Below are 13,117 nucleotides of genomic sequence, written 5' to 3' on the forward strand. Positions count from 1 at the left end.
TTCACTAATGCCCAGTCCACTCATTCTGCATGGCAAATTGCCCCTGAAACTGCAGGGAGTTTTTGGTATGGTATATGAGTCATAACATCATAGTTTTGAGAAGTTGCAGCCTGCAGGAGTGAGTGCCAGGCCTTTTCAGGCTATGCTATTATCAAAGCAAACTGAAGTTTTGTTTTTAACTGAGAAATAAATGATATAATAGAGGTCAGCTTTGGCAAAGGCTTTGTTTTGGTTCACATGTGAACCACATATATTCCAAGGTTGTTCAGAAACTGCCACAAGCTGTTTGAAAGTAATGCCATATTAAATTTGCTATATAAGACAAAAATGTGTTTTAGAAAACCAACAACCTATTTTATAATCCCTATAGCAATGAATGAATGAATTTCTTATGGTACTTTTAGTTAATTAAGAGAGAGGCATTAAGTGACAGTAGGGCTGCACTGCCACCGTTGCCTTCTATTGGTATAAAAAGGCAGTAATTTTTTTGACAGCCACTGATTGGAAAGTTGCTCGCAGCCATCTGGAAGCAAAGGGTACACGTTTTGGATCAATAACTGGCAAATTTTCCATTAAAAAGAATACCTGAACAATGTTCCAAATAGCCACTGGCATCTTAACTTTCCATGGCAACCTCAAGTGCTCATATGTGGAGGACAAATCATTTTTGGACAATTTTTCCAGACTACTTGTTAACAGTTATTGCTGTCCCAAAAGGTTGACAGCTGACATGATTGATATTTCATTTACTTGTCATCTCTGTTTGAGTAATGGAGAAAGCGACATTACTTTTTTATTTTTAAAGAAACATAGGGCAAAATCTACTGTTATAATCCGGGTTCTGAGGCTGGTACTGGCCCTTGAAGCATATCTCAGATATCTGCTTTTAAGCTCTTGCTACTTTTCTCTGCTTCTTGCTAGAGGAGAATGACACCATGGTCCAGCATATAGAGTAGAGCAGGGGTTACCCTCCAACCCTCATGACCAAGTATGATGAGAATTGTAGTCCAGCAACATCTGGAGGACCAAAGGTTAGCCATCCTGGTGTAGAACATGGGCAGTCTATGGGGATTCAAATCTCCATTCAGCTCTTGAGTTTCTGGATAGCTTGGTCAATTCACAGCTTCCCATCTTCTGTTAGAACGAAGAACTGTCTTACCTAGATTAGGCCCAAGATCCATCTTGCCCAGGATTTTCTTGCCAGTGTTGGCCGGCCAGCTGCTTCTACACCCCTGGTAACAGCAGAGAATATACAAATGTTGGCCATCTCGGTTCGTCCTTTGCATCTACTATGTGAAAGAGGTTGGATTTAACACTCTTGACTACTGGCAGACGTCTGCATGTGTGCGTTTAAGCCTTTTTCAAAGGTAGTGGCCATTTCAAAGGTAGTGGGGTTCCCTGTGAGTAAATCTGAGGCATTGCTGGCCTATTGTGCAGACTCAAGTAAAGAAAAAAGGATAATGATAATTGTAAAGCTCCTTGCAAGGCTATAGAAATGATAAAGCTTACCATGCTTGGCTTATTTCAAAATATTTATATATCACTGTTGCCATTTCCAGGCGATTTACACAAATAGAAATACAAAATATTCAATCATAGTGGTAAAAAACAGTTCGCGGTTGTTGGTAGACGGACATCTGCAGCTTGTGGCACAACCAGGAGGGCATCTGCAGCTGATTGTAGGGATCAGGCAGGTCTGTGCAGGAGCAGACACTCTTTCAGACACCTTGGTCCCAAACTGTTTAGGGCCTTTAAAGTTAATACTAAAGTCTTAAAACTGCCCCTGTAGGAAATTGGAAACCCCTTTACAGTTGTTCTTTTGCAGTCAGTAAGCAAGGGTTCAGTTGCCACTTTAAAAACAAAATACTGCTGTGAATTCAACGAAGAGGGCAAAATGTCTTGGTGACAGCTGAAAGAAAGAGCATTAGTCAATCTCTTTGCTGCAATTAGCATGGTCTCTCTGGAACTGTTGAATTCAGGGAGACACACTGTTGCCAGTCTGTGTATATAACTGAGTGATCTCTCTCTTTCTCGTACATCTTTTTGTAGTATTACACCACAGTCATGGAACAGGAAATAAATGGACAGTTAATAGTGCCTCTGCAGATCTATCCAAGAGGTAATGTTTTAAAAAGTTTTAATTGCCAGCCAATGTATCTATGAGCTGCTTTATCGGTGATTACGGGTTCAGAGGCATGTAATGTCACATTTATGTCTTAATTTTGGAAGGAGGAATCCATTATTCTGGGGACACCACAGTTTCTGCAGATAAAAAGTCATTCTCCAGACCAGATTTTAGTTTGCATTGTACAACTTGTGCCCATTTAAAAATGGTGAGTGTAAAGGTGTGAATGCGTACAGATGCCAAGCAGATTAATCAGTGAAGTCAGGCCTATGCAGCTAGCAACCACTAACTGTTGGGTGGTCCACTTCTTTGCTACTTGCGTGGGACAGCAAAAATTGGAATCTTGTCAATACCTGGTCTAAGGGGGATCTTTTCTTAACAGATGTATCTTAACACGATATGTAATTTTCCCCTTTCCCATCTCTGAAAGTATAGTTGTTAAGAGAGATGGCTTTAAATTCTCTAAGTAAATGTCCTTGCAATAAATTAATTAAAATAATTAAAAATTATACTCTTCATCAGTTAACTGATAATATACAAATAATCATAACACAAGCTTTCCAATTAAAAACACTCTAGACTTTTCATTACTTGTAACTCTCTGAAGTTTGAATTGGGCAATTAACCAACAGGATTCTCTAACACATGCTAATAAGATCTCAAAAGGAGTCTTGACAGCACTGGCAGTTTAGAGATCAGTTGTGTGGAAGAGAATGTGGGTTTAGGATGTAGAGGTCATTTTTCATTCTTGATGAGGGCAGCATGCAATCTTTGTGGATCCCACCAGTGAGAGGAAGGCTCACTATGTCAATTTCAAAGCTCTTTCCAGTGCATCCCAGATGCAAGTATAAAAAGAGAATTTTCTAAAGCGCAAATTTGCCCTATGTCTGCCCCATCTTTTTGGCGAAGCACGTTTTTGTAACAAGTACTTGAAATCTGTTTGTAAGATAGAAATAGTTTAAAGGTGTGCATGCAATTGGGTTAGAACATGTAACTCATTAAATGCAGATAAGCCCGTTTGGTTTTTATTTAGTGGAGGTTGGAGTCGGGTGGAAACCCACAGGGCTCAGAATTAAATCAAAGGGATGAAATCCTAACCATGTCTACCCAGAGGTATATGCTATTCAGTTCAATGGGTCTTACTCCTAAGGGTTAAAATGGGGTTAGGATTGAAGCTTAAAGCACCAAAAATGAAGCTTGCAGTTCCTGAAGTTATCCCACTGCTATCCAGAGTTAAGGTTGCCATGATGCTGTGTGCTGGAAATTGATTGTGGAATTTTAAATTGTTCTCCAATCAGGGCTTAACTCTGCACCTAATGAAGTTTGTTACTAGTATATAACCTGCAAAGAAAGGACACTTGGTTAAATATTTAATACTAAAATATTATTCACTATTCTGGCCCTTCCACCCCCAAATTAGGAATGGCTGATTGCATTTTCATTGGCTGCTTTTCAGATTTCCCTCCCAGCTTTTGCCCTTAAACTAGCAATCCGTTATTTCTTATTTAAAAATATAATGGTAATATTTTCCATAGCTTAAATTGCATGGGCTGATCCTAACTGCTGTGTTTAATAACTATCATATGTGTCCTTTTGACTAATAAATAGCATTGTTTCCTCGTGTCAAAAGCTGGAGTGAAATGCATGTATTTCTGAGAATGGGTGGTGGGGAGAAGGGGAAAAAATCAAATTCATCCTTTCCCAGACAATCAATCAAAATTGACAGGCCCTTTAACATACAATTTGTAGGGCACTGTAGTTTTAAAATGGGAACTATCCGTAACATATAGCTCGAAGCCTTTGTGGCTTTAACATTTGACAAAAGCATATCCACTGCATGGGGGGGCCGGGAGGGCGGGGAAAAAGTCAATATGGAGTTCGAAAGGTTTTAAGGAAATAATTCTTTCTCACTCTGCAGTACTTCATCTTAAAAACCTATATTTCATAACAGCCTGTCATGGGTTTTGTGTAAACAACCAAGGAGATCATCTCAATTTATGCCATGCCTGCTCCTTGGTGTCCTAAGGCAGTCAAATTTGAAACTCCAGCTTTGGATTTTCAGTGTGGAAAATGCAGAACAAAATGTGCCGGCAGCATTGATCCCAGTTACATGGTGTGGGTGTCTGGCGCGTTGGCATAGCTGTGCCATCATTTACCCTCACCCACCCCAAATGTATTTTGATCACCTCTGCTAAAAACAGCATCTCCTGAAGAAAATGTTTAGTTAAAACACTGAAAAGGAATGAAAAACACATAGGAGTTACTGGGAATTGGATTAGAAGATGTTCATTATGACTCACAGTTATATTGATTTTGATGAAATTTAAGATAAAATTAGAATTTATATTAGCTGGTTTTCAGAATACAAATCTTTCTTTAAATGCTCATTCCTGCAGGTCTAGAAACGCTTCTTCGTAATTCCTGCTTTGGGTTTTGGGAACCATATCTCAATCATTTTCTCTCTCTCTACTAATTTTGGTATCACTCTCATTCTTTTAAAAAAAAAAGATTTCATTTTGAGCAAATTTGTAAATGGCCCTGATGTGTTCTACAATTTAGTCAATTACTGTTTCAGCCTGCAAACCTCCAGGGAAACGGAACATACATGGCCTGAAGGTAGGAATTTCAATAATCGTTTCATTAAACTTAGATGGATTTGCAATGCTGTGTTCCACTTATTGAAATGTCAAACAAAATGGTACTTTCTGAGCTTTGACAAGCAGATTTTTTAAAAACGTCGTGGAGGAAAGATTCCTTCCGTATGGTGTTGACTGTGCTATCAGAATAAGTTGTTTGGTTTATCAGTGACTGAAATTTGTTTCTTTTCTTGCTTTTGTTCTCTCTCTCTTGCTTTCTCTCTCTGAAATAAGGTGCTCCTCCTCCTTCTGGTGCCCCATTCAGACATCAGAGTTGTGCAGGAGCTGTGCTCCTGGGCTGTGCCAACGATCTGTAACAAAGAAAGAAGATCATATTAATTTTGACGTACTTAATCTATACTGGTTTAAGCATAGCCCAAACATTGTGCAATATTTATGTTTTAACTTGCATTTTATCGATACGCATCTGTGTAATGTTACATGAATCTCAAATTACGAACGATACACAGTTGTGCAGAGTATATCTCAGCCTTTCTGGTGACATATTAGACAAATGTAATTGATATATTACTGCAAAATGGTCACACAGGGGAGGGGAGGAATGAGCAAGATGTATTTAATAGGAATGAAATGAAAGCCTTATTGTGTGCCTGTTCTTGATTGTATTACTTAACCAAGCATTTCAAATGCAGAGTGAATAAAAGAGCATGATTCCTTGATAACACAATGTGGTAACCTACATAGAGGGTGGCTTTCTACCATGGGCAACTAGCTAATTAACCTTCCTAGAGAAAATAGGAAATTCATGGCAAATTAAAGGTTAATTAGAACCATGTCCTCGGAATAGAAACAACTGATAAAGATTCCTTTCCTGCCTGCAGGTAAATACGCGAGCAGGGTCTGCTAACAATAGTGGCACAGCCGTCCCGGACTCCCTTCCAAGCAATAGGTAAGAATTGAAGGGAAGAGTGTGCATGCGTTTTATTAAAGCAGAACCCGAGAAGTGATTTCTGCATAGTAATTAACAGGAGCAAATAAGGAAATGCCAGATAACTTCAGGGGGATTTGGTTGACCAGTTTTCAGCAAGGTTTTGTGGCTTGTCGAAAGCAATGTTAAGTCTTTGAGGCTGTTGTGCCTTTCAACAACCTATTTCTTTGAGGTGCTCTCTGCACAGTTGCCCCAGTCCAGAACTTAGCATGCTCTATAGTGGGCATATAGACATCCTGTGTTTATGGTTGTTTCACATGGGGCAGGCGGGGTTTTTATTCTCCTATGTGATTAATACTAGTTGTCTCTACATGGATTGCAGTATAGGAAATCAGGCAGCCAGTTTGATATATTGCACAGTGATTGTGGGCAAGGACCTCGGAGACCAGATTTCAAGACCCTTCCAAGCCATTGACTTACTGGGTTCTGAGCAGCTCATCTCTTTTCAGCCTCTGCAAATTGGGAATGTTAGTGACCCAACGAGTGAAGTCTTGTGAATCAAGCAACTTAAAGACTAGGCCTGGGAAATATATTGCCCAGGACCAGTATGAGGAGCAGATGAAACCGCCACCACTTCTGAGTCCCTCTGCTAGCGACTTCCTCCAGCAAACGTTGCTAGCTGAAGGACTCAGGAACAGTGGCGGTTTCACCAGCAATATATCACTGAGTGTAATCGCCATCCCACTCTGCCCTCATACTGCACAGAGGGAGAAGCACTGATACAACTTGTTCCTCCCTCTTCTCAGCCAAGCAATTAAAGGATCCCCCAGCCCAGCGCTGGCTCCTACGCAAGTGAAGGAAGCACCCCATCCCCAGCAGAACCTCACAAAGGATCCCCGATGTTCTCCCTGCTTGTCTGCAAGCAGGGAGAGCACAGGGGATGGCTCAGCTGGAGATTGAGAGCCTTGCTGCACCCCAGCTGAGCCGTACAAACAACCTGCTTTGTCCCAGCCCGCTAGGCGCTGGGGTGAAACCGCCTTAGCTCCCATGGTGAGAGCTGTGGCAATTTCACCCAGTGCCTGACAGGCTGAGGCCAATGCGGTTTATTTTTTCAACATCGCGGTATATTGCCAGACTGTTTGGCTGATGGTATATCACAACACTGAAAAGCTGATATCGCCCAGCCCTGTTAAAGACACTGCACTTTAAGTTTCCTATATTATAGTGGACTGTTCCTGTCCCATTTTGGAATACTATGTGATACAGAACAATACCGTTCTGCTGTTATCTTCTCTTGTCACTCAAGTGGCTATCCTTGCTTGAGGGGGGAAATTCAGAGGTGTTCTAAATCAGCTGAAGACAACAGCTATAGCAAGATCCATGGCCAGTTGATTTTAGCAATAGGCAGAAGAAAGGGTGGATCTTGGTAAAGGAGAAACAGAAAGGCTGCAAGATATGGGCACAGCTTGGATGTGGTGGGCCAAAGGAAAGGGAAGAGACAAAGATGGATCCAGTTTTGCAAGCCTACGGAAAGGATAGGGCTACCTCAGAGAAATGGAGGAGAGGACTGTAAAGGTTATACGTTTTGTCTTCTGCTTCAGAACATTTCTGTCTCATTGAGAGTTCTGCAAGATTATGATGGGCCAGAAGTTCAAGGGGTGATGGACAGAACAATTGGTTTTGTTTTGTGTAAAGGTGGTTAAAGAATTGACAATGAGTGAAGCCTTGCGGTGCCAGGGAGAAATACTAACGAAGAATTAAAGCAAGCGGCTGAGGCCTGAGACCTGTAGGAATCCTCTAAGTCAAGGGTAGCCAATGTGCTGCCCTCCAGGTGTTGGACTACAGTTCCAATTAGCCCAAACCAACATGACCAATGGTTAGGGATAATGGGAATTATAGTCCAAGGATTCCATGTTGGTTACTCCTGCTCTGTTGCAGAAATGAAAGAAGAGGAGTCACTGAAGAATATATAAGAAAAGGCTTGCAAGAGAGAATGATTCTTCTGTTACCTGTTTCTATTAGGAAATGCAAGGAAAGAACTTTGTCTGTTACTAAAGGCCATAGTATCCTAGCGCAGGGGAGGTCATTCTGTGTTGTATGTGAAACCTGCATTGGTCTAGAGTCGGAATCAAAACTATTGCTTACCGAGAAGAGAAGAATTATCAGCAAAGTATTAGGAAATTATTATTATTACAAAATTATTAAGGCTTATTAAGTCATATTAAAGCAAGTCCCTTCCCCCCTTCTGTGGTCAGTTGTTTTCTTCACATACTTTAAGCTGGTTCTGAAAGTGCCCTGCAAGCAGTGCCTTCTGTAGAAGCTGACATCTAATGGGGCAGTTAATTGACTTTCATTTTCCAAAACCTGCCTGCATTAGGAATGACTGTTTTGAAGTCATTGACAGCCTGCCTCCGTTTCATGTTCACAAAACAGTTGGTTGCAAGAGATGACAAGATCAGTATACTTTTCATTTGGCAAAGTTTCTTTAAAGTAGTCCAGCAGACAAGAGGCTTATTAAAGAACAAAGATACCATATACATGTTTTTAATTTCAGTCAACATGATCGATGATAAGACACTCATGCCTGTCAAGAATACAGCTGCATTCACACAATTGAATCCTGGCTTAATAAGAATATGCACCTGTATACAGCCTGTGTGCAGCCCCTTTGCTCCTCCTTTGCTACTCACTTCATGAGGAGAGGAAAAACAAATCAAGAAGTCACAGCTGATCATACCTTTCTGTTGCATGTGAACTTGGAGCTTCCAAATGAAACAGTAGAACATGAGCCTCTTAATCTCAGGGTCGCAGGGGGTTTGGACTAGATGACCCTCATGGTCCCTTCCAACCCTTCCAACAATTCTATGATCCTATGGAAACTCTCCAAGCAGACTGGCTTATTTTGTGATCTCAAGTCATGATTTGTAAGCCAACTGTAAACTATGGCTTTCAACTGCAGCTTCCTGGTCTGTTTTGCCCTCCATACAAATGGAGAAGCAAAGCAAGAATGAAAGAGCTGTGTGTAGCTGCAGCCTGCACATTCATATCCTGGCTTATTAAGTGTCTGGTGCATTTAGAGGTACATATGCACTAATTACATCTCATTGCATTTTAACTTTTTGGGGGGTCGTGATAAAGCAGGAGATGTTCTTGCTTAAGCTCAATTGAAATGAATGGGAGGCTGTGCAAAAGCACCTCTTTGTTCATACACAGCTGACATTCACTTCAATGAGGCTCGTGCACAAGAACTTCCTAGTGGACTGTGACCCTAGGCCAGGGCAGTCCAACTTTTAATATCAAGTGGGCTGCGATAATACTTCAACATGGAACCCACAGGCCACACACTGCCTTGTTGGGTGGGGGAAACAAGGCCCAAAATCGACCCCATCCCATCCTTTGCACTGCTTTATCAAAGCCAGCTAAGTGAGGCACAGGGCTTTGGGAAAGAGACGCAAGGCTCTGGCAGAGTCCTAGAACCCTTTCACCTCCTTCCCAAAGCTAAGAAACCTCTAACTAGGCTTTGGGAAGGAGGCTGAAGGACACTTTGACCCTGTCACAGCCCTCACAGTTCCTTCTCAAAGCCCAGTTTCTCGCTTACTCGGCTTTGTTAAGGCAGCACAAAGGGTTGGGGGGCATCAAATGTTGCTGAGGGCCATCAAATAAGGCTTTGAGGGGGGCCTTTGGGCCAAGCATTGGACTACCCTGCCAGTTAAAATTGCATTCAAAGCATCAGTGGTTAGAACTGGTTGACATGTTTATTCTATCAACAACTATCAGTGGCATTCCCATTTTATAGATCTAGAACTAATCCAGAGATTTGAAACGAGTGGCTCCCAAGTCCAACTTTCTGTCCTTTGCACCATTCTGGCTTTACCACTGCCCTTTCCCCACACTTGTTTTCTCTCTGCAACCCTACCATTTCAACATGAAAGTTCAGTTTTTTTGGAAATCTGAATGTTGAGAGGAGAAATGAAATGAAAAAAGTAAAACTGTGATAATTAATTCTAGGCTAATTGCTTGGGTGCTGAGTTCACACAGCTGTGATTATAGGCAGATGTAACGCTAAGTAGTGTTATACTTTTTTAGTTGGGTATGAGTTGCAGTTCCATTCAATAAAGTGCACTGATACAATCACTAAAAATACCTTTTTTGTCCTTCTTTATTGTGCAGTTTGAAGAAGTCTTCTGCAGAACTGAAGAAAATATTAGCTAATGGCCAGGTAGGTATATTGGATGGGCTTGTTCATGAATGTCTTGTGTTTTAGGATAGCCTCAGAGATGCTTACTGCTCACTTATCAGTAATGTGGTCTTTTAATAAAGTAGAGGAGAAGCTGTGAAAGGGCTCGTATTGTGGAGGCGCCTCTGTCCTGATTGATTTGGATTGGCACACCAATTTGCTTTGCCTTTCTCAAAATGCACTAATCAGATTTAGCTCCAAATAGATTGAAGCGCGTTTCGCATCCGTCGTTCTGCTGCTACCTCAATTTAGGGGAAGAAAACTTAATCAATTTTGAATAGCAAATAGGATTCCTGGCTTGTTAGATCTTTGCATATGGGTTTAAGGCACACACACGCTGCCAGATGATGAAGAGTGGAGGTAGTAGTAGAAGTACGTAGTGCCATGTTATTTGGAGCTCTGTGTTAGTTATCAGTTTGCTGTGTAAAGGGGGCAGAAATCTGTAGAAGGCTTCCTTGCCTTCCCCTGGCACCTGCAATTGAATGCAGTAGCCTCACAATTGATGGGCAAATGGACACTTCAGGGCAAGTCCTTCCTGGCCAGTTTTGATTCAAATAGGCGGGAAGGCCCAAAGTAGCATAATGACTTTAAATACACACCACTAAATGGAAGTACCTGCAAGGCAGCAGGATCTTTCAATAGCAACATAAATAAGTTTTAATGTTTGTCATGGTGAAAGCCCTTTGATAGCCTTGGAGGCAGGCACCTGTCCACAGCGATCAAGCTTGCCTATTAGACACTATTGACTGAGACATCTGTGTCACTGCAAATAAAAGACTCTTATTGATTTTCTTAACTGCTGTTCACTTCCCTTCCATGTTTCGAAGGCTGAAATCTTAATTATCTCAGATGCGTATTCAGTGCCTTCACACAGTGACCTCTCCAAGCCTCATTGGCATTTCATGAATCAAGTAGTTGTAGTTGAGCGTGTCAAGAAGATAAAAGCTGGTCTTCACGCTTGTCCTTCAGCGGCTCACCTGTAACATTGTGCTCTTAATAGATGAGAATGGTCCCGCTAGTGTCACCTGCACTGCAGCCTTGCTTATTTGTGATCAGAATTGTTTAAATAAAACTTAGGAATATGGATTTCAGATCTTCTTTTTTTAAGTCCAGGCTGTGACTCTTGCCTGAAATATAGCAAAGGGGCTTTATAAAAATAAAATACTGTTTTTACCCACCCTCAGCATTTGATTTAATCTTTCACAAATGCTTTTCTGTAATAAATGTTTAAGGTTCCTAGGGTAGAGGAGGAGAAAAAGGTGTCATTAAGGAAGCAGTGGTTTAAATATTCTGTCTGAGAAGAGAAGTATTTTTAATATTCTTGATGGAATGTGGAGGATTTTCAATACTTGATGGGGAAAGAAAATGACCCTTGTAGATGACTTTGGGAAGCCCAGGCATGCAAAGAGTTCTCAGGAATTTAGGGATATAAAGACCCGCATAGTTTTCAAACTGTGGGTATTATCCATACCCCTTTAGTGTTATGTAATGTTTTAAAAATAAGTGAATGAAGGGCTGTTGTAGTAGATGAATAATTGTATCTTTAATTTACTTAGATGCTTATGGTGACCATCAGTTCTTTTGAAATGTTGTGCACCGGAAGTTCTCCCCATCATTTCAGCAGAGCAGTCAGAACTAAAGGGGTGGAGGTGTAGACATTCTCTCCCCCAACCCTGCTGCCAATTGAAGCAAACGAGAAAGCAACCTTTCACAAGGAAACATGGACAGGGCTCTGCACTGAGGGGTGGTTGGTGGTGGGAGTCATGGATATCCATTCCAAGTCTAGCCTGTTTAAGTTCTCTTGATGTCAGTGAAATCAGAACATTCTTAACTGGGGGGAGGGGAGAGAATTAATGTCAAGTTCCCTAACATTGTGTGGTCTTGTTGCTTTTACTGACTGTATTTGATTCAGAGACACGACATGGGAAGTTTCTTTGGTTATAACTTCTAAGGTTGTTGTTTTTTGTTTTGTTTTTTAACAATTTGGTGGTTTAAGCTATACTTTAGTATAGCTGTAGTACAGTGGATAATTCTTTGTTTCTTTTTCCTTTTTTTGCACCTTCTGCTTGAAAGCATTAATAAAGACATTTTTCTCTGATAGCCTCCACTTAGGTTTAATAAGGAATTCATATTAATCATTAAAAGAAAGGGGACACGATTCTTCAAGATAATCAAATATTGACAGGTTAGAAATAGCTTTCTGCCTAGGTTCATTGATATAGGTTATGTGATATAAATATTTATTTCTTTTCTGTCACTCAGAGAAAATGCCGCCAATTGATTCAGCATTGATGTAGTGTCAACAGTTCATAAGAAACATTTGACTGGCTTGTGTTTTCCGATTAGTCTCTGCTCTATAAAGTGGGATTTACTAAATCTCTTCAATTGTCTGCTCATAGAGTGTGACTGCTTTCTGAAGCCATTAGAGCTTCGATTGGTACAGAGGAGGCATAGCTTATAGGGCCGGACTTCTGCTAGAGCTTTACGTATCAAATAAGGATTAATTGAGCATTTTTGCTTCTAATGATTTATAAGAGACGCATGCTGCTTCTCTCCAGGACAGCAAATATAAACAAAGAATGTTTTGTTTGCTGATCCGTAATTGGATACTCTTTTACTTGCCATTAGTTCTATTAACATTGGCAGCCAAACAAGGTTGTTTCACAAAAGTTACTATTTCAGAACCTGCTATGAAGTTGTAGTTATGATTTTATTGAGGCTTCCCACTTCGTAATTATCATTGATAAATTACTAGGTATCTATAGGAATGTCTCTCTGTGTTGATCAACTGGATTTTACATCAGTAAAGTAGGGCATCCTGATAGTGTCTAGATGTTTTGGCCTACAACTCCCATCAGCCCCAGCCAGTACCACGATGATCACTCCAACTCCAGCATCATGTGGCCATGCTGGCTGGGGCTGATGCGAGTTTCTGTCGAAAACATCTGGAGTTCATCAGGTTTGCAATTACATATCATGGTGACGTATTTGAGCCTCCACACTTGTAATGAAAAGGCCAAACCAAGATGGCCTGTGTTAGGCCTCTTGTTCTTATCAAGGAGTATGTCAGACTAATTTGGAATTGGGGACTCCTTGGAAGAAAAAACCTTTGATTAAACACAAGAATCATTCTTTGGATAGCCAGAGGAAGTCTGGTTGCTCTGTCAGTCAACCCTCAGGCTTGTGGGTGCTGCTATTGAATGCTAGGTCAGTTTTAAATAAGGTCTCCC

General features: G+C 40.9%; 1 protein-coding gene across 7 annotated transcripts in view; it reads left to right on the top strand.

Moving 5' to 3' along the window:
* MAP2K5 (mitogen-activated protein kinase kinase 5) overlaps positions 1–13,117 on the top strand; it is a 127,869-nt gene that overhangs the window by 10,243 nt on the left and 104,509 nt on the right. For all 7 annotated transcript variants that reach the window (XR_013832996.1, XR_013832997.1, XR_013832998.1 and 4 more), the window contains exons 4-7: positions 2,050–2,119; positions 4,701–4,741; positions 5,604–5,671; positions 9,821–9,869. Coding sequence is in view for 4 of the 7 variants with exons in the window: in XM_079953024.1 (XP_079809150.1) it covers positions 2,050–2,119; positions 4,701–4,741; positions 5,604–5,671; positions 9,821–9,869 (228 nt within the window). In the remaining 3 variants the exon portion in view is untranslated. The remainder of the gene's footprint in view (positions 1–2,049; positions 2,120–4,700; positions 4,742–5,603; positions 5,672–9,820; positions 9,870–13,117) is intronic.

The sequence above is a fragment of the Podarcis cretensis genome, assembly GCF_951804945.1.
Source record: "Podarcis cretensis genome assembly, chromosome: 14".
In the NCBI taxonomy this organism is placed as follows: Eukaryota; Metazoa; Chordata; class Lepidosauria; order Squamata; family Lacertidae; genus Podarcis; species Podarcis cretensis.